Genomic DNA, 19,565 nt, shown 5'->3' on the forward strand with positions numbered 1-19,565 from the left:
AATTTTTTTTGACGATTTTGAAATAACCTAAAGGTTAGTAAATGACAGAATTTTCATTTTTTAGTGAACTGTCCCTTCAAGTTCACACATGGTTTTCCATTAAATCCATTTTATTAAAATCTGTGTATAGTTTTGAAGAACAGCTAAAATTGTAACTGTTCAAATGAAAACATACCAATGTTTTTATCCAGTTATATCTGGCTTGCTGTGCAATAATAATATGTATCCATGCTGCTTTTCTGTAAATGGTAAACTACCAGCTCGTTGTCGGTATAAAAACCACTCACATCTGACTGACCATTTTCACGTCTTTTAACAGCAATCCACAGCCTAAACAGCCCAGCGTGACAGCACAGACGGCACTTATTATTACCAGCACTGAACGAGTAACTGCGATTTGCTTTTCTTTTTCTCTCAGATGAGCGAGTCTGTGGATGCCAACTATTCAAAGAAGCACTAAAATTTCTCCTAATTGATTTTATGGGTCAATTACGTATTTTCCTCATTGTGGGGTCGGCAGGGGAGCCTGGGCCGGACGACTGACAGCAGCCCTACTAGTGTGCAAATGAGTTTGAGAGAAGCAGTAGAGAGATGCAGGGGGAGGAGGAGGGGTGGATGGGAGAAGTCCTCTTTTGGATTAGTGGAAGCTTCTTGGCGATCTGCATTTGAATGAGCATGAGCAGCTTTAGCCGTTACCCCTGCGCTCTTTCTCCATAGTGAGGGAGAGAGACACTGAGAGAGGGGGAGAAGTGCATGGGCAGTTACACAGAGCACAAAGCAGAAGTTTAGGGACGAGCCTTGAGGTACATCACAGTTGCGGACTGTCTGGTGTGGGCCGCGGGGTCTTTAGTGGGGAAAGCGGAGTGGACAGAGCTTTGTGAATGAGAGAAGGTAAGAATCTCTTTTTTTATCCCATGAGCTTTGCGTGTGTCTCAGCTTCACTGCCCCTCTGATAACAATGGAACCAAGAGCAATGGTGCACTTCAACAGTGCCAAAAGGGGGAAGGGAGAGTCTCATGGCTGCCCGAGAGGACACTTTTCTAAAATGATGTCTTCAAAGTTGGCTTGTTTTGCTCTATTTTTGTCATTTCAGAAATTTTCAGGCAGGAAGGAATTGAGGGTTGACACGCTCTGATGTTTGAAACTCGGTTATGGTTATTGGTTACCCCTTTTCAAGATGCAACAGGCGTGTTTGCCATTTGCAGCAAGTATAATCAAATGCTCACTCTCTCATACAAAATCATTTGAGTCATTTCCTCTTGTGTGCTGCAACATTTTAGAAGTATACTTTTGAAGTTTTACTAATTTGTGATGAAAATGAACAGGAAGTTGACACAGAGAGCCTAAGAGTCCAAAATGGTGCCATGATGAGGTTCAGATGTAAGGTATTTTTTGTGGTATTGTTGACTAGCATGGATAAAATGTGTTTTACATGGTCCTGGGACTGATTAGTTTTAGCATTTTGGCAGTCTTTTAGCATTTTGTGTTGAGGTTTTCCAGCATTTGAACTAGATTACTGCTGAGTAACTTTGTAATTGGCATAAAAATTAGCAATCAGCTAGTGTATGGCAGTAAACGGTGTTCTCTATTGCTAGCTACAGAAAGCTGTAGCTAAATTAAACAAAATCTATGCAGAGTCACACAAAACACAACACAGGCCTCAGAAACTTTTACACCAATCATCAATGCTTAATATTAACACGCACTATTGATAGTTCTCTTTCTCTCTTTCATTATCGGCCAAATAGGTCTACAGTGTATTTTTAGAGATACTGCTGTGGTTTAAAATTCATATTGTGATGATATTTCCCATATGGGAAGAGGTTATGAGACAAAACAATGGCATGTAACATCCATTATTTTGAGCTGTAGATCAGATGCTAGCATTTAGCAGTTAGCACTACATATCTGAACATCTTTAAAGTGTAACATGGGTGGTCGTTTAGCTCTACATTCTTTCTTTTTTTGCCTCTGTGGGTCTTTGTGATTCTCACGGGAAACTGGAGGTGACTTTATTATAAAATTAGATGTGTTCTTTTTCTATTTCCTAGTTTCCTGTCATAGATCTGTTCATGACCACATTGGGCATTGGTGTGATTACACCACAGATTTAGTTGTAGATCATCTTGACATTTACCATTTTTTTTTTGCTTTATATATAACCCTATATCTCAAAATTGCTTTTAGTTCAGTTTGTAAAACTTTTAAGTTCAGTTTGACACATCTAGTTGTACTTGCCCAGGTCTCCGACTCAGCTAATCAAAACAATATTGAACAGATTTTTATTACTTCAGTGAAGTATGAGTTAAAATAAACATATTTATGGTTTGGTGCCAATAAATGAATACTTGAGCCTTACTGATGGGGTTATGAGGGAAAAGGGTGCAAAAAGGTTTGAGAAACTAACTTTTTTTATATCTGAGGTGCTTTGTACTAAGTAAGAGTGAGTTTTGTTTTCTCGCTGTGTGCTGCTGTGTTTCTTAGTCATGTCAAATGGAGATGGGCCACATCTGTGAACAGTTTTATTATTAAAGAACAAGAACAGACACTGAGCAAACCTCCAGACAGATCTGCTTTTATTTAAACTCAATATGCAAGGTTTTTATTAAAAAGTTCCAACTTTGGAGCCCTTTTCTCTCACTCTGTTTGCTTTTCTCAAGCCTTTGGACGACTTTATGTCTCCCCTCTCAATCTCCAAGCATGGCTTTATTTGTCAGCTTCTATTAACAGGCAGACAGCATCAAATAAATAAATCTGCCAATCCACAGTCTGGCTGTCTCCTCTCCCTTTTGCATAAGTTTTGCTTTCTTACTTCAAACTTTGTGCGTCCAACAGTAACAACACATACTTTTCAAATCACACAAAGTTCAAAATCAGAAATTTACTTGCTTCACCTCAAGTCAATGCAGTCTTGTGTAGATCCTCAGGTGCTGGATGGCACTCTGGAATGTATTGTTAGTTAGGGAATAAGAAGCCTAAGATTAGTTCCATTTTGGTGGATGGAGGACGTAAGGTATATTTATAGCTGATTAAGTCTTCTGGACCTCAGTTCACAAAGGTTGTCTCAGCTGATCAAACGCAGCACAGGCTGCATGCTGATTTCCTACACATAGTTCTTGACTCTCTAAAATGAACATGAATCAGCTTCTGCATGTGCCATGCAATGTTTCAATTCTTAAGCCAATATAATTGGACAGTATGACTCAGCAAGATTCAGGGTTGTGGCCAGGCCGAAGTCACAGCATGAGAAAGTCTTTAGAAGTTGTGAGAAAACCATATTGGGGTGAATAACATCTTTACAGCCTCTAGCAAAAACACATCAACACTTGCAGGAATACTAATACCAAGGAAAATTAAGAAGGTATCAATTTGTGCCTGAGGTGGACAATTATATAATCATATTAGTTGTAAACAACTCATGGTGTAGCTTGTCTTGAAAGGATTGTTCAGCCCAAAAATAAACAATTCTGCCAGCATTGTGGCAAAAACGGTTAAAACATTCTAGAAATAACCTATTCTTGGAAGTTATACAAATGTGTAATAACATGAAGGTGATTTGACAACATTTGGGGGTGAACTATCCCTTGAAGATAAATTCTATTGTTATGGTGTACTTTGCATACTTGTGTTAATGACATTTAGTTGACCTGTTAATGGGACACACTCATGTGTATGAAGCAATCAGAGTGTCATGTTGGGTGCAGCTCACAGTCACTGCCATTAGCAATGCATAATAAAGGATAGTAGACTTGGCATTTCCTGGGGGTCATTTTACAGTCCCATGTTTTCATACACAAATGAGCTGATTTTAACACAGACACACACACTTTGTGTGAAAGCAGCTGTGGTGTTGGCAGAGTAATTAAGCTTGTCTTCTCATATTTGAGGTCCCTTGTTATATTCTAGATCTTCTTATATTGTGACTGCACAATTATAAAATTGTCGATCGTAAATGTCAATTACTCCCTTGAAATTATTAATTGCGATTATTACTATTTACACTGATATTCAGTGTTGGGGAAAGTTACTTTTAAAAGTAATGCATTACAATAATCCGTTACTCCCTAAAAAAGTAACTAAATACATAATTTTTTATGGAAGGTAATGCATTACATTACTTTGCGTTACTTTTTAAATCATGGCAGGGCTTGCTCGTTTTTTTTTTTATATAAAAAAGTTTTATTTTTGTCAATGGGAAAAGGAGTAAGCCTCAGGGTAAAGGAAAATGAAATTCATTGTCTGTACAGTAGAATGCAGAAGAAAAACGTTCAACACACTTAAGCAATAAAAAAAAGAAGCGCAAATGTGTATCAAGACTAATTTTTGCTTATTAGTATAGTTTAACTGGATCATCGAAGGTCAGCAGAAAAGACATTGGTTACTGAAAAAGATTAAATGAGAGATGCAACGCCGCAGCCTGCAGGTACTATGCACAATTTCCGGCGAGTGTTGATGCAGAAGTATAAATCAGCCTTTACTCTTGATTTTCTCTCAACATGCGGACAGGAGAACTGTCAATCATTAAATGGGGAAAAAAGTGACTGAAGTTATTTATTTGAAAAAGTTACTCCAATATTTTCTTGTAAATTAAAAAGAAATGCATTACTAGTTACTTGAAAAAAGTAATCAGATTATCTAATTTGCATTACTTGTAATGCATAGCCCCTAACATGGCTGATGTTTTAAATAGTTTTACACAATTGTTTGAAGCAACTAAATGCCATATTTTATATGAAAATAAACAAGCTAAAAAGCATTATGCCTCAAATGTATTTGTTTGGTTTCTTCTTTAAATAATGCAAGTGGTCCTTTTCTTTGTAATCGTGCCTTTGAATGATTAGAGTTAAACAATTAGTTGTGACTGGAGTATTGTCTCCACCAGGACAACTTCAGGGGTTATCAGGGGGGTTGTTACCAATCCTCTTATAAACAGAGCTGTCTCAAGATAGTAGCCTAATGGTACAAACTACAGTACATGGATAAGAAAAAAAAAAAAAAACATTAGCCCAGTAGCACTCTCCAGCCCCTGCTGCTGCTGTGCTCACTAAGTCAGACGGGGCATCCTCCGGCCGAGCCAGCTGACAGGTGTGTGTGACTCAGTAGTTAACCAGTGCCGTGTGAACTGCTGTCTCTGTGTTGGCCGCTCTCGCAAGTCAACTCAATTGAGCTGAACAAAACAATTTTTGCTCTGGGTTGCTGTTTTTTCACTGCTGACACTATGCTGCATGAAGTTCAATGCATATTGGTGGTACTTTACATATCCATTTCCATTTTGTGAATGCAGAGTAAACCTTAAGATAAAATCAACCTCTTCCTGACCCACATATCAAACATTAACAAATGAATCTAATGCCTCATTTCAGCCTAGGATGGAAGCACAATTATGGACAATTCTCAATTTTTCGTCTTCATTATTTCAATTCCCCATCTGAATCGATTTGTGCCTCACCTACATTTGCCTCCTGTCAGTCATCATAATGTGTATTAATCTCCACCTGCATGCTCAGAGCATGCTCACAGCGGCACAACTCTCTGACTCATAAACAAGCCTGGCAAAAAATAAAAATCTTTTCCTCAAATTAATTGAAGCCGTGAATTAGGCATTTGTGCAAGAACATAATATGTCAGGAAACGTGGGCGCTAGATGTAATAGAATGCCAGTGTAAAAATGCTTGAAGGAAACTAACCTTACCTGGTCTAGGGCTTTTTTCTGCTTCCCCATTCAGTAATAATAGTAATAAAAATGTAAACAGTTCTGTTATTGTGTTAAAATAAAATACAAATATTAAATGAAAAACTTCTACTCAAATCTGAAATAAAATAAAGCTAAATAGAAAAATAAAAAACAACAAAAATGGCAAATACAACAACAAAAGTACTAATATTTTAGCTAATACTTATTATATTAAAATGAATTTTAATTTTCACTTTTTTATTTTATTTTTTTAATTTGATTCATTTAATGCCGTTCTACAGTCTTTTGTTTGTTATTTTTAGGTTTCAGAAGGGTCCCCTTGATATGCTGAGTTATATTGCCAAAGCCTTTCTGATGCAAGCTGCAAGGACTCATTTGGGACTGAGATTTTTCTAAAGAAATATGTGTATTCTAATATTTGTTTAAGGGCTTCCTGAGAGGATACTGTACTATATCTTCTATATGTTAAAGGTGTCATATGATGTTTTTTTAAATATCATTATAACACCATGTATTTGGAATATGTTGACATGCTTTAATGTACAAAAAAAAAGTTTTTTTTTCAAATACAGTACATTATTGTTGGTCCTCTATGCCCCTCTTCTCTCAAACGTATTGTTTTCTACAAAGTCCCTCCTTCTGACAAGCGCAGTCTGCTCTGATTGGCCAACTGACCCAGTGCATCATGATTGGAAATGCATTGGAAACGCAAGCACTCGTCAGAAATGTAACGTCCCTTTCTATAATCGTGAGCTTCCTCTTTCAAAATAAATGTAAAGTCACTTAATAATGTCCTTAATTTTACCGTCAGTTCAAGCCTGAAAGAGGAACAGAGTCGCGTGACAAACAGTGATGAAGCTCGTATGTGTTTTCAGTACACAAACCATGGACGGTTAAGACAGCTGACTCCACTGTGTGACCCTGTCTCTCTGACATACACACACACACACACACACACATACAACGCGCAATACTCCGCATTTGAACATTCAATAGCAAATACTTAAACTAATAACAAACCATACTTCCAGTAGCTGATTCAGAAGCGGCAGATTGTCGTAGCAAAGTCAGAATGACCTCCTCTCCTAGGTTCACAAAACGGTCATCGATTAAATGTGTTGCTGTTCTGTTGTAAGTAATCTTAAAGATTGCTAAATGCATCTACTTTCAGAAGGTCAAATAAAGTGGTTTTGCCTTCGCCTAGATACACACAGCATCGCCCTGACATGGCTGCTTCAACACTAACTGTGGTTACTGAAACCACACCTTCTTTCTTTGCGTGAACATTTGGGTGGCATTACGCAAATATTTCCACATAGTGACGTAGAAATGTGGGGGCGGGTTTGAATGAGCCGTTTTAGGGGGGCGTGGCAGAGTCTCAACTTTTATAAAGAATATATCTTTGTTTTAAATAATAAAGACTATAATCTTTGAAACTTTACAGATCTTCTTTAAGCACCGAGAGCTTGTAACAATACAAAAAGAAAGAAAAAACTAAAATCGCATCATATGACCCCTTTAACTTATAGGTCTCTCTTTCTCTCTGTCGGCAGACACAGCACAGGAGCAGGGCCTGGATCTGGAGCCACCTGTCCGGATGGAGGAGGAGATGGAGGTGATGGAGGAGAGAGTGGTGGAGATAGAACATCCTCTGCCATGCCTCAGTGAATCTGACACACAAGGCATTATCAAGGGCAGAGATCTTTTCGGATATGTCGGCATTGAGGCAGTGCTGGACCAGATGAGACGCAAAACCATGAAGGCTGGCTTTGAATTTAACATCATGGTGGTTGGTAAGTGGAACATTGCTCTGACTTAAATTGAATTGTGAATGTGTTTTTAAGCAGGATAGGTCCAGTTACTTATACAGAAACAGAAAAATACAAAGCCCTCAAAACTGGTTCAGCAAAGTACATAGAAACTTTGAATTTCAAACGACATGCATAACGGCTCTGTCTAAACGACTTCACACCTCTTGTTTTCTCTGTGCTCAAAGTGTGAACTTTAACTCGTTTTGTCTTATGAGCTTAGTTGAGATGGGGACGATTTAGCCAAGACTGCAGAGATGAAAATAGAATAGACTTTAGGTGTCAAATCAGGTAAAAAGTCACAAACATCAACAGTTGAGTGTGGTTGTCTATGATGGGGGCAGAAAGACTGTTCAGCCTCTAACAGGAAGCATAGATAGGTGAAGAGGAAATCGTACCATTGCCTGTTAAAAACTCATCTCCTTTCAGAGACTGTTGTTGACTTGGTAAAATAGTGTATTTGTTAAAGGTGGATTCTGTCTGTCATGAAAGAGCTTGTTATAAACAAACATTACTTGTGTAGTAAATAGGATGGGTGATATAGTCAAACTGTATTGCAATATTTTTCTATATATATAATATGTATGTGGTGGCTCTGACATGAGACCATCATTTAACCAAAGATCCTTTTATTTCTAAGCAACAAAATCACAATGCATGATATGTTTGCATAGATTGATCAAACTGACAAATACTTATATTGTTACAACGATTTCTATTCCAAACGAAAGCCGTTTTTTTTAATTTATGAAAAAAAAAATCATGATTTCCACAAAAATAATACTGATATACAGAAATCTTAAAATGTCATTAAATGTTGTATAAGGTAATGATATATGTATTGTTTCTTTAATCAGCACATTGATTTCTGAAGGAGATCATGTGACACTGAAGACATGAGTTATGACATAAATATAATAGAATGATTATATATAAGAATGATATAATAAAATAGAAAAGAGATTATTTTTTTTATTTTTATGAATTTCATGAGAAGACTGTATTTTATTATAAGTCTTAAGTCACAGATTTTATGCCAGGTTACCTGCTAGGGCTGTACTCTGCCAGCTCAGTAGAGCTTGCTGGTATTAACTGTCCTGGGCAGTTTCTGGACATCTGCCTGATTCAAACTGGCCACCTCATTCAAGCCTGACCAATCAGAGCGCTGGAACCCCGCAAACCCCCCTGAGCGTCTAGCAAGAGAGGGGGGTGTTGGCTGAGTGTGTCCTTACCTAATTAAATGGCAAGGGCTATTGTTGTGTTGTCTGTGTGCTGGGAGGCAGGACCAGACTGGATCCAAATGTGGCTCAGTGTGTTCCCCAACTGGGCCAGCCAAGGGGATTTATGATGGCCACAGCATCACAAATTCAAGGCCATGCAGCTCTCCAATGAGAGCCATTCTACTTTTTTTCACTTTTTTCATTCCTCTGTTTTTTAAACCGAACTGCCAGGTTTTTCTCACTCCCTTGCTTGTGCTTTCTCTCCCCGTGGTGGCTCCTCCATAGTGGTAATAGAAAGGACATTTTGCCAAATCCTTCAAAGGCTGCGAGTTTCACAGAGAAACCCAGTATCAGCCGCTGTTCCGTAGCGATGTCAGCAAAACAAATTAAAGCTGAAGTGTGTAGTTTCTGCACCACTGAGTTCACCACTAGCTTTTCAAACTGTTCTTCCAAAACAGTCCTGCAACCCCATTCCCATCTGTCATTGTTTGGACACTCGGGTAGTCCCAGCCCAGGACCATTTGGCTTCCTTTAAGTAATGAAAATTCCTACAGCAGTCTCATTACCATCTGAAAGGACAAGTTTGTTGATTTTAAACCAGCTTTGTATTGTTACAATGTCAGGAGTACATATAAATATGTGTACTCTTTCCCTATGCCCCCTGTTTTGTCAGCAAAACACAGTATCTTCACTGTTAAACTATGGATCGTACTTCTGCAGTTCTGTATTCCCATCCACAGACTGTTGGCTCAAGCCCAGAGCATAATGGTTGTGGAAGTTTCCCTATCTTTTTTTGGCAAAAGGAAACACCACATCCCTTTTTTGTATTCATGTAGCACTTTTTTTCCCCCTTCCTTCTGCATAGAAAGCAGAGTTTTATTAAACGCCTGCTTTTATTATAGACATTTTAAACTTTTTAATAAAATGGCTGATTCTTTTCTAACGCTAATATCTCATTTTAAATGTCCTATGTAATTAAACAATATTTCACACATTTGTCCAAATAACCGTTTGATTGGAAATGATGCACAATAAAAAATACTTTTAAAATATTTAAAAAGCAGTATCATATTAAAACAAATAAATATTGCATTGGTTTGTTTGAAGGTTTTTTTTTTTTTTTTACAGTTATGACTTATAAATCGTGACTTGGTATATGAAACCATGATCCACACTCACAAAAATAGACTTCTTTTAGTGTTTTATTTTACATTAATTAAATATAAAATTAAATACTAAAAGAAGACTTTTTTTGTCAGTGTGAATCATGGTTTCATATATTAAGTAATAGATTGATGCACAAAAATAAAATATTGTATGAAAAAAAAGAGTGCAGTGCAAACAGCTTTGTGAATTATGACTTAAAGGTACTGTATGTAGGATTGACACAGAGTGGTTGAACCAAGTATTGCAGTCCAAATTCAAAATATTGGAATATTTTTATTTTTAAATATTTTTTCACATGGCCCCTCCTCCTCAGACTTGAAGCACGTGCAGGTTGCCAGATTGACTACAGCAACAGGAATGAGCGCACTTGACGATGAATGAAATTAAATGTGCTGTGTTTTCCGCCAACTGGCAACCCGGGGTGCTGAAATACAATTGGGTAAACTGGCAGTGGGCGGGTTTCACAAACCAAAAAAAAGACCAACATTCTGATCAGGAACACACATTTTGAAAAAGGGGAATAACTGACTGTAGCATTGTTTTTCAGATAAACAAGTATGTTAACTTAGCATGTTTCTTAAATATCTGCAAACATATTATGGTATTTTTGTCAAAAACTTACATACAGCACCTTTAAATCAGTCTTAAACATGAAAACAAATTTAATTAATTTTCATATTTAAAGACTGAACGTCTAGCTTTGGGTCAAGGTTTTAATGTGATGTTTATCTAACAAAAGGAAAAGAATAAAAATCTTTCTCTTTTTCCTTTTTTTTCTTTTTTTTTTTTTAATAAACCCCTGATAAAAGTAGCCATGGTTGAAGAAACGCTGACTGAAACACTCGATAAATACACTTCAGCTTTAAATATGATCCACTCAAAGTGTGTGTGAATGATATTAGGCAGAGATATGACAAAAACAGTCTTCACCTGTTCTCATTTTGGCCATTTGGATTCTTCCTCTCTATCCAGAGCAGCTTGAAACCTGTTTGATGGGGAGCAGATCAGAAGCGTGTTAAAGCAGATCAGTATTGTGATGAGTTCTGCAGAGCGAACACGGCTCTGTTCCAGTGCTAACTCCCAAAAAAGCTGCCTCTGTAACATTTGGCCTGTGAAAGTTTCTTCCTTGCCTCAGTGAACTGTGGAGGTAACAGTGTTTCTATGTAGTAGGTATGGTGGTGCACTCCATGCCTGCTACTCTGGACATACATCAAAGGTGAACCGTTCTCTCCCTTTCCCGGTAGAGACAGGCATGGAAATGCTAGTAGTAAAAAATGGAGCAAGAAAGATCTGTTTGACTCACTTTCGATGCACTGTAAAGCTATTGACAGATCATTTGATTTGCCCCTTTCAAAGGACTTTAATTCTGAACAATGAATGTTTGAATTTAAAACATTTTATGGTTTATGTACAGTACGTCTTCTGTTTGTGTATTTTCTTGTTTCCCTGGCAGTGCATTGTAGAACACAAGGGCAGGGGTTCTGACAAGGGTGTGTTTGGGAACTCTAGCATGTATTAACTAGCATGACTTGACAGTGTATGCAAACTTGACAAGATACAGGAAGAGGAGGAATTGTGCGAAAGCAAGATATACACAACAGGATGAAGTCGCAGCAATGGAGGAAACTTTACAGGATGAGTTTGGTGGGCTATGCTCACTTGTCCACATTTCCCTGCCCTGGGGTGCTCTTATCCGAGAGTCGCACACACATATGGTAGCACTCGGAGTCTGTTGGTCTGTGTAGTTTGTCCTCGGTTGTAAAGGTCAGGACCTTTTTGTAGCCTGAGGACTACTGCGAGTCTCCCAGTTTCCCATAAGTCAAGTAGCAGTTGTCTCCCAAATACGAGCTTAGCATATTGTGACATTTTTCAATACATTCAGCTTTGTTGTCGCCCTCAAGCCAAGGGGGCTTTGTAGATACTGTGTTCAAAGAAAAGCTTTGCAAACTGTGCTTCAAAGTGTCTCAAAGGAGATGTGTTTTCACCATTTGAAATGCTTTTGAGAAATCAACTGGAGTTAAACACATATGACACTGGTGAAATTGCAACCTGCATTTGTTGGAGTTTCATGTGGTTGTGGTTAAATGACAATCTGTTACAACACAGCGTTTCTGGGCGAGTGTGTCAATGCATGACTCACCTGACTGGGTCTAGCCTTTATTCTTTTCACATTATCTCGGCACGGGGTCTTTTATGAGGTCAGTTGATGTTTGGTTCCTTTAATGGCTCTCTCCCATACATTATTCTTCCAGTGATGCAGATGTAACACTGTACTAAAATGCTCTAAATAGTGTCACTGCTGAATATACAGTTTGCAACAAAGCACGACCAAAGCAGTCCTTTTGCAGAATAAAATAATCTTATAGACTGTTTCATTGGGCTCACGCGCCTGGCCCTAAGTTAACTTCCGGTCTGTGTTGTGTATATCGGTCTGGCTGCGGTGCCTTCTACAAACGCAGTTTAAGTCAAGGTGATGAGTAGACTGAAGTTGGGCTAAGGTGTTTGTGCTGTGGGATATGTTTCCCATACATTTATTTATTTTTGGAGACTCGCCACGATTTTAAAACTGATCGATTTTCGTAGTGCACGTTTAATAATAATAATTCCTTACATTTATATGTTTAAATATCAAAAGGAGGCACGGGTGTTTTTATTTCACTATTTCTGATGGAAGACTGCATGTTATATGTCTGATAACGCAGCGTTTGTGAGTGTAGCTCTGCTTTGTTTACAGCTGTTACTGGGGAAACCTCTATTTCTCGCACTTTATGCATCTCCTGCTCGGAAATAATTAATTTGCCTTTTCATTAAGTCCACCTGATCCACGCAGCAAACATATTTTGTTTGTTATCGAAAAAAAAAATCTACTCAAGAGGGACTTGGATGTTGTTATTGATTCTATTTGGAAGTATACCGGAAGTTAAGTTAGGTCCACAAAAGCGCGCATGCGCAGTAACGTTTGTTTATGTTGTTGCTGTTGAAACCGTCTATAAGCCAGATCTTTTTAGCAAATCAAAAATATACAGCATGACAGGTAAAGTCTGAATCATGAATGGATGAGTCGGTTCTTGTTAGTGAATCAAAAATATGCAGTGCAATCAGCATAGTCTGATTATCAAAGGCATATGACTCATATGAAGGTTTTTTTTTTTTTAACTATTGTAGCCTAAATCACTGTAGTTGCTGACTAGTTGTTAAAAATGTCATCATAAATTGGCAATGGATTTGCATTTCTTTTTCCAATTATTTCTTTCTAAATGGTATAGAATAAGAGTCATTTAGGGGAATCGAAACCTCTTGTTCCCATCCCCACAGAACAGGTATGGTATATGTGATCACACTGAAATCTTCAGGAGGCCCTGCTTTACTCAGGCATTGTCTGAACTGGTAAATCATATAGGCCCAGGAGGACACACAACTTGCAATGTCAGTTCCTCATAAATTTGATGTCAACTGCCTCCCATGGTAAGAGGCCATGGCGTAAATCCATCAAAGCCTCTGCTGAGGTGGACAATGATAAAGGGGCCAGATCTCCCCGGCTCCGTCGTCTGTCTCTGTCAAATCGTTTCAGCCATTGACAGCTTCCCGAGGCAGCCAGGCCTCTCAACAGGTAGAAACGGAGCGGTGAGAGCGATTAGCACATTCCCCACCCCTGCACTGTGAACGGGAAGCTGACCAGTGGGCCCAAGGGTCCCTCTGAGCGAGACCGAACACACACTGCCCATCATCAGCACTCAATACTAAGCGGCTCACATTAACAGAGCACATGTCCTTTGAAGCAGTGAAGGTGGCCCCATAGATTTACTCTTATTTGTGTGAATTGAGATGGCCTTGATAAGGCTCCCTCTCTGGTAATAGCTTCCTCCCTCTGATCTGATCTCCGTGAGGACTAGTGTGAAAGAGTCATTAAGTGGAAAAGCTCCCCAAAGCTCCCGGCGGCGTGGTGTTGTCAGTGTGTTTGGACACCCACCAGATAAGATGCTAAAGCACTTTGCCTTGGCTTGACCTGGTCCTATTACATCACCGATGATTTGCAGTATCAAGGGCTTATGTAAACCCTGGAGGCCTGCACTGCCTGGTCATGTGATACTTTATGACCTCAATTTTATGTGTGCCATCTTATCTATGTGCAGTAATAAAGTTTTATCCCCCCTGCTAATGGTAAGCAAAGGTCGTCCTGCAAATAAACGTGCCCGGGGTCTGCTACATATGCAGTTAATTGTGCTTTACTGCAGTTTACAAACAAAAGTCATTAAGTCTGTTCTCGTTCTCATTGACAGGTCAGAGCGGTCTGGGGAAGTCAACGCTTGTAAACACACTCTTCAAGTCCAAGGTCAGCAGGAAGTCCTGCACTCCTAATTATGAGGAGAAGATCTCGAAAACTGTCCAACTGCAATCAATCAGCCACAGTGAGTATTCAGCGCTTCTTTCTTCACAGCTACAACATCACACACCCGTCACACCCAAGAGGTCAAGGTTTGGCTAGTTTGCACAGCCTGTTTGCCCCTGCTGGTAATATCATAACTGCAGCATTGGACCCAGTAAACGTCTCTGAACATTTATGGTCTTTCAAAATTGTGCTTTTGCCCTGAATAGCCACGAAAGGGCATTTTGTCAATACATGTGTCCCAAATTATGTACGCCCTCTATATACAGTGCTATCTAGTGTATTAATTTCATGGAATGTTCAAGTCCTCCTGTGAAGTTCATGTTTATGAGTTGGGAAGTCGTAATTACATCATGTGTATTCAGATGACTTTACTCGAAGCAAGATGGCAAGACACTCTTTTTTTGCTTTATGTTTTTGGTCACATTTTATTGGACCCTCCTGGTCTAATTATCATTATTAACTGACTATTAACTGTGTTAACTATGACTTTTGCCTCAATATACTCCTAATTACTGCTAAATAACAGCTCATTAATTGTTAAGTTTAGGTATTGGGTAGAATTAAGAATGTAAAATATGGTCATGGAGAATATGTGCTTTATAAGTACTAATAAACAGCCAATATGCTAGTTATATGCATGCTAATAATAAACAAGTTAGTAGTGAGAATTGGTCCCTAATATAAACTGTTACCATGCTTTTATTTTGTTTATGAAGGTGTTGTAAACTGGTGCTGTTATGTATTTTATGGTAATTTTATGATACAATCATATTTTTTGAATGCAACCAAGCTAATTATACTGTAAATACAATAAATATATATGCACCATGTGAAGAGAAGTAGAATACCTAACAGGTTTTTATTAGAATTCGCATTTTTTTCCACTCAATTTAACGGACAAGATGCTTCGAACCAATCTGATGTGTAACCATTTAGCCCCTCCTCTTCTTCTACATAGGGAAATAATGCAACTGATGAGTGCATAAAATGCCCACACTTATTTTGTAGTTGAGGAATTGTACACTTAGTGTACTATGCCTCACTGCATTCATTTTTTTCTTAAATTGGACTCTCACTATTCTACGGTATTGGTACAAACCACACATGGTGTTTCACATCAGTAAGATGACGTGTTACAGTGTTGGCCTGAGTGACTTCTGAAAGGATGAAGGGATTAAAGAAGAATGACATTTAGACAGGACAAACTGGAGGCAGCTCAGTGTTTTGTAGGGTTTGACTTGGAAAAGGGCCAGTGATCGGAGCATGTGCTCTGAAAGGAAAAAGAAATTAAAAAGCCTGCAAAGGGGACGGATTAGGAGAGATCAATCACACGACTTCAACTGCTGAGATCAGGCCACGGCTGTCATTATGAGCTCTCTTTCAGAGAGAATGACAGAGGAAGAATGCACAGGGGATGTGCTTTATCCCACTGGTCAGGAGATGACTGCTGGTCTAATAGAGGCCACCACTTATACAAGGCGTCTGGCTCAGCTGAGTGAATGAATTGGTTGATTGAGCAATGTGGCGTCTCTGTCTTGCATACTTCCTCCAGAGTAACAATCAACAGAGGCTTGGGTTCTTCTATCCAAACAGGAAGGTGTGATTTTGTGGAGATGTGTAGAATTAGGTTTCATTTAGGCTTGTTTTGGCAATGAAGCAAAGTTTGTTTCAAAGGTTTCTGAGGGCTGTAACGTCTGCTACTTTGCTTTTGATGTAAACTATGAATTGTTTTACTGATTTTCTTGACTCTACTTGAGGATCATATAATTGATTATTTTCATAAGAGAAAAATGTCATGATAAAATTGGCAATAAATTTTGGCACTGGTATTGATAACCTGGTAATTGTTTTAATCTTGTGGTTTTATCACAATACTTTAGTCAACATAAAAAATAAAACTCTCAAATTTAAATGAATTGTTTACATTTTAAATTTAAATACAGCGCTTTTAGGTATCATAACACTGTTATTAAAGTAGGCATGGAAATGTCATAACTGGATGCTCATGTTCATCTGCCTTTTGAATGCAATGCACAATAGAAAATATATCACAATACAGAAGAAAAGATCGGATGTTCCATCAATTTCATCTACGCTTAATTTATTTTTTTAATTTTTTTAGATTTTAAAGATAAGCTATGAGTGAGCATTAAGCCCAAAGTATACTTGACTTTTGACATAAGCATACAGCATAGCCTTTTGAAGTATACTCCATTTGATTGTATGTGCGAACAATGTAAAAATATGGGAAATGACCGTGTACAATACAAACAGATCAGTTACATAGACCATGTAAGCAGCTATGCATGAGATGCACGTACTTTCAAACATCCCACATTTGGCAATGAGAAAGCAATGAATCTCCATTTTGCTTTTGGCACCGCCACCATGCTTCGTTGGAAAGAGGCGTGAAAGGCAGATGCCGTATCCAACTTAACTAGTCCTTTAAATTAATGTATTGTTTGAGTGTGTGTGTGTGTTTGCTTGCCCTCAGTAGTTAGTGTAGTCGCACCCAGCAATCCATCTTCATTTCTCATTTTAGACTGTCTGACAAGGGTCTAACAAACATAAAATTTGATAGTGGTCCTCTGTCTCTTGTGTTCAGAAATAGCTCGGTAGGACAACTAAAGAAATTGTGCTAACTTTTAATGGGTTGCAAAGGCCACTAGGACTACAAACTGTAGACTAACTCATAAAATGTATACGCTATTGCACTGTTATCTAATTAGCCCTGCTATTTCCATCTGGGTCAGAAGTTTTCGGAGTTACCCATGTTGTCTAGTTTAACCACAAATCTGCCCTTAAATAGAATGACCTACAAATTAGCATTTCATAAGCATGCTTCCGCTTGTAGTTTTAAGTGTCAGTCATTTGCTGTGCAAAGACCTTTGCTGGGCTGGGTCATTAGCGTAGCCTGCTATGTTAATTTCCATGGTTCCTACCTGACAGCAGAAATGTATGAAGACCGCAGAACTTTAAACCTAGCCTGGATATGGGTGCAGAAAAATGCAATTACAAAACCCTACAGAGAATTATCACCAAAACTATGGTGTTAATTGTTACTACAGCCATGTGCAGGTTTCGTAGCCGCTATGCTAAACCTCTCTTGTTATTCTTTTAGTTTGCTGCCCACTGGTTTTAAAATGAGTCATTTGATTTTGTTTTCAGGTAAAGCTTTAGACCTAGATCTGCTTGGTTATCTCTCTTCCGTTTCTGACCACTGAACTTTAACCCTAGTCTGGATATGGGTGCAGTAATATTTAATTACAAAACCCTACAGAGAATTATCACAGAAGCTATGGTGTTAGGTGTTACTACAGCCACGTGCAGGTTTTGTAGCCGCTATGCTAAACCTCTCTCCTTATTCCTTTAGTTTGCTGCCCACTGGTTTTAAAATGAGTCATTTGATTTTGTTTTCAGGTAAAGTTTTAGACCTAGATCTGCTTGTTGATCTCTCTTCCGTTTCTGACTTCCCCTTGACAGGTTTTAGATATGTAAATGTTAGCCCTTTGTCACACTCTTGCAACAGCTTTGCTTCTTTGCAGCTTTCACTTCAGTAAGCCGAAGGACAAATTGTAGAAATCCGTTTTTAGATTCGAAACTATAATTTCCTGTAAATATGTGCATTAAAATCTTCACAGTTGCTGTTTCAGTAAACTGTTTTTGTGGAAAATCTTAGAAGCTTTTGGAAGTTTTTTTTGTGTAAAATCAAGAACAAATGTTTTTAGCATATCTGTGTCATTGCAACTGGAAAGAGGTTTCTATCCAGTTGTAGCAGCATCTGTTGTATCTCTGTCCTGCCATAGCTAAACCTCATCCCTCACACACCTATCAAAACTTATGGCCCAATAGTTAATAAATGTTTGACATGCAGAATGGGAGAAAGGGTGGATGAGAAGAAAAGAATGGGAGAAGCTGGGTGTGCTGTTTCTTAACAAAAGAAGATTGATGATAAGTCGGTTTAGCTTGTGACTTCTTGAGATATCCCTGTGCTTCAGGAGACACCCCTCACTGACTTCTCAGCGTAGCACAACGTAAACATTACAGTGAATGAGAGTGTCCTGTTCCTTTTCGTTTTTTTATGTTAGCCTTCAGAAAAGCAGGACCGTAGAGCTTGACACATGATCTAAATATTTATTTTCGATTGCATTAGTCCTCATGTGAGAATTTATCACTATCTATACAATTACAGATGGGGAAAATGTTCTATACCATTGAACTTATTACATTAAAATATTTTCATTTGCATTTAAAAAATTTTTTTAATCTTTTTTACATTTTTGGAGGAAGTCTCACCAAGGCTGCATATTTGATCACAAATACAGTGAAATCCAAAGTTCTGTCAGGACACTCTAGATGGTGCAGTCCAATAGGTCAAACTCAGTCTGACATACTGACATCATCACATGATGCAGCTGATTTTATTTAAAAAAAAATTATTATTATTTGTTCTTTTATTATTTTGTTTTTTATTATTAATTATTTTGGTTCTTTTTGTATCGGCAGCCAATGAGCTTGCAAATACTTTAAATACTTGACTAGAGCTTGCTGTAGCAGTTGAAGTGCACTTCAGAAACCCTCCACCTTCCCCAGCTCCACCTGTATAGATCCGAGACAGGGCGATTTATGCATGTTATACTATGGGGTTATTTCATATATGATATATGTGCAGCAGCAGTATTTCTTACATGCTCACAGCAGCATGTTGTGGATGTATTGGAAGTAGCACATCTCAGTCTCTGCAGCAGCAGCAGAGTAGCAGATCTATTCCGCCAAGACCAACACATTAACATGGTCAAGTTCATTACCATGCCAATCCTTCCGATAGTTGTCATAATAGAAATATTGTTATAATTTAAAATAACTGTTTTCTATTTTAATATATTTAGAATTATAATTTGAATTCCTAAGATGAATTCTAAGCAAAGATTACTCCAGTTTTCAGTGTCACATGATCATTCAGAAATCATTCTAATTCTATTTTCTTTGTTTGTTTACATGGAATCTGTAATACATTTTAAGATTTTCTTTGATAAGTAGAAAAAAAAAGCACCATTTGTTTGAATTATTATTATTATTGTCATTTTTGACCAATTTAATGCATCCTTGTTGATTAAAACTTTTATTTCTTTAAAAAGAATACAGCACCTGAATGGCTGTGTATGCATATGTAATGATTGTCTCCTATCCTCCCAGCAATAAATGTTATTTTTTCTTAGACAAGATACAACCTTCTGTCTAGATTCTAATTAATGGTGCCTTTTTGTTTCCTAGCAACATTTTGC

At 38.0% G+C, this 19,565-nt stretch overlaps 1 protein-coding gene across 4 annotated transcripts in view; it reads left to right on the plus strand.

Moving 5' to 3' along the window:
- Positions 1 to 19,565, plus strand: part of LOC132144740 (neuronal-specific septin-3-like) — a 67,383-nt gene that overhangs the window by 39,330 nt on the left and 8,488 nt on the right. For 3 of the 4 annotated variants that reach the window (XM_059555316.1, XM_059555334.1, XM_059555329.1), the window contains 2 exons: positions 7,249 to 7,488; positions 14,171 to 14,299. In XM_059555316.1, coding sequence (XP_059411299.1) covers positions 7,249 to 7,488; positions 14,171 to 14,299 — 369 coding nt within the window. Of the gene's footprint in view, positions 1 to 666; positions 892 to 7,248; positions 7,489 to 14,170; positions 14,300 to 19,565 lie in introns of those variants that run through there. The other variant, XM_059555323.1, reaches the window with a different exon arrangement.

This window comes from Carassius carassius, chromosome 1 (genome assembly GCF_963082965.1).
Source record: "Carassius carassius chromosome 1, fCarCar2.1, whole genome shotgun sequence".
Classification (NCBI taxonomy): domain Eukaryota; kingdom Metazoa; phylum Chordata; class Actinopteri; order Cypriniformes; family Cyprinidae; genus Carassius; species Carassius carassius.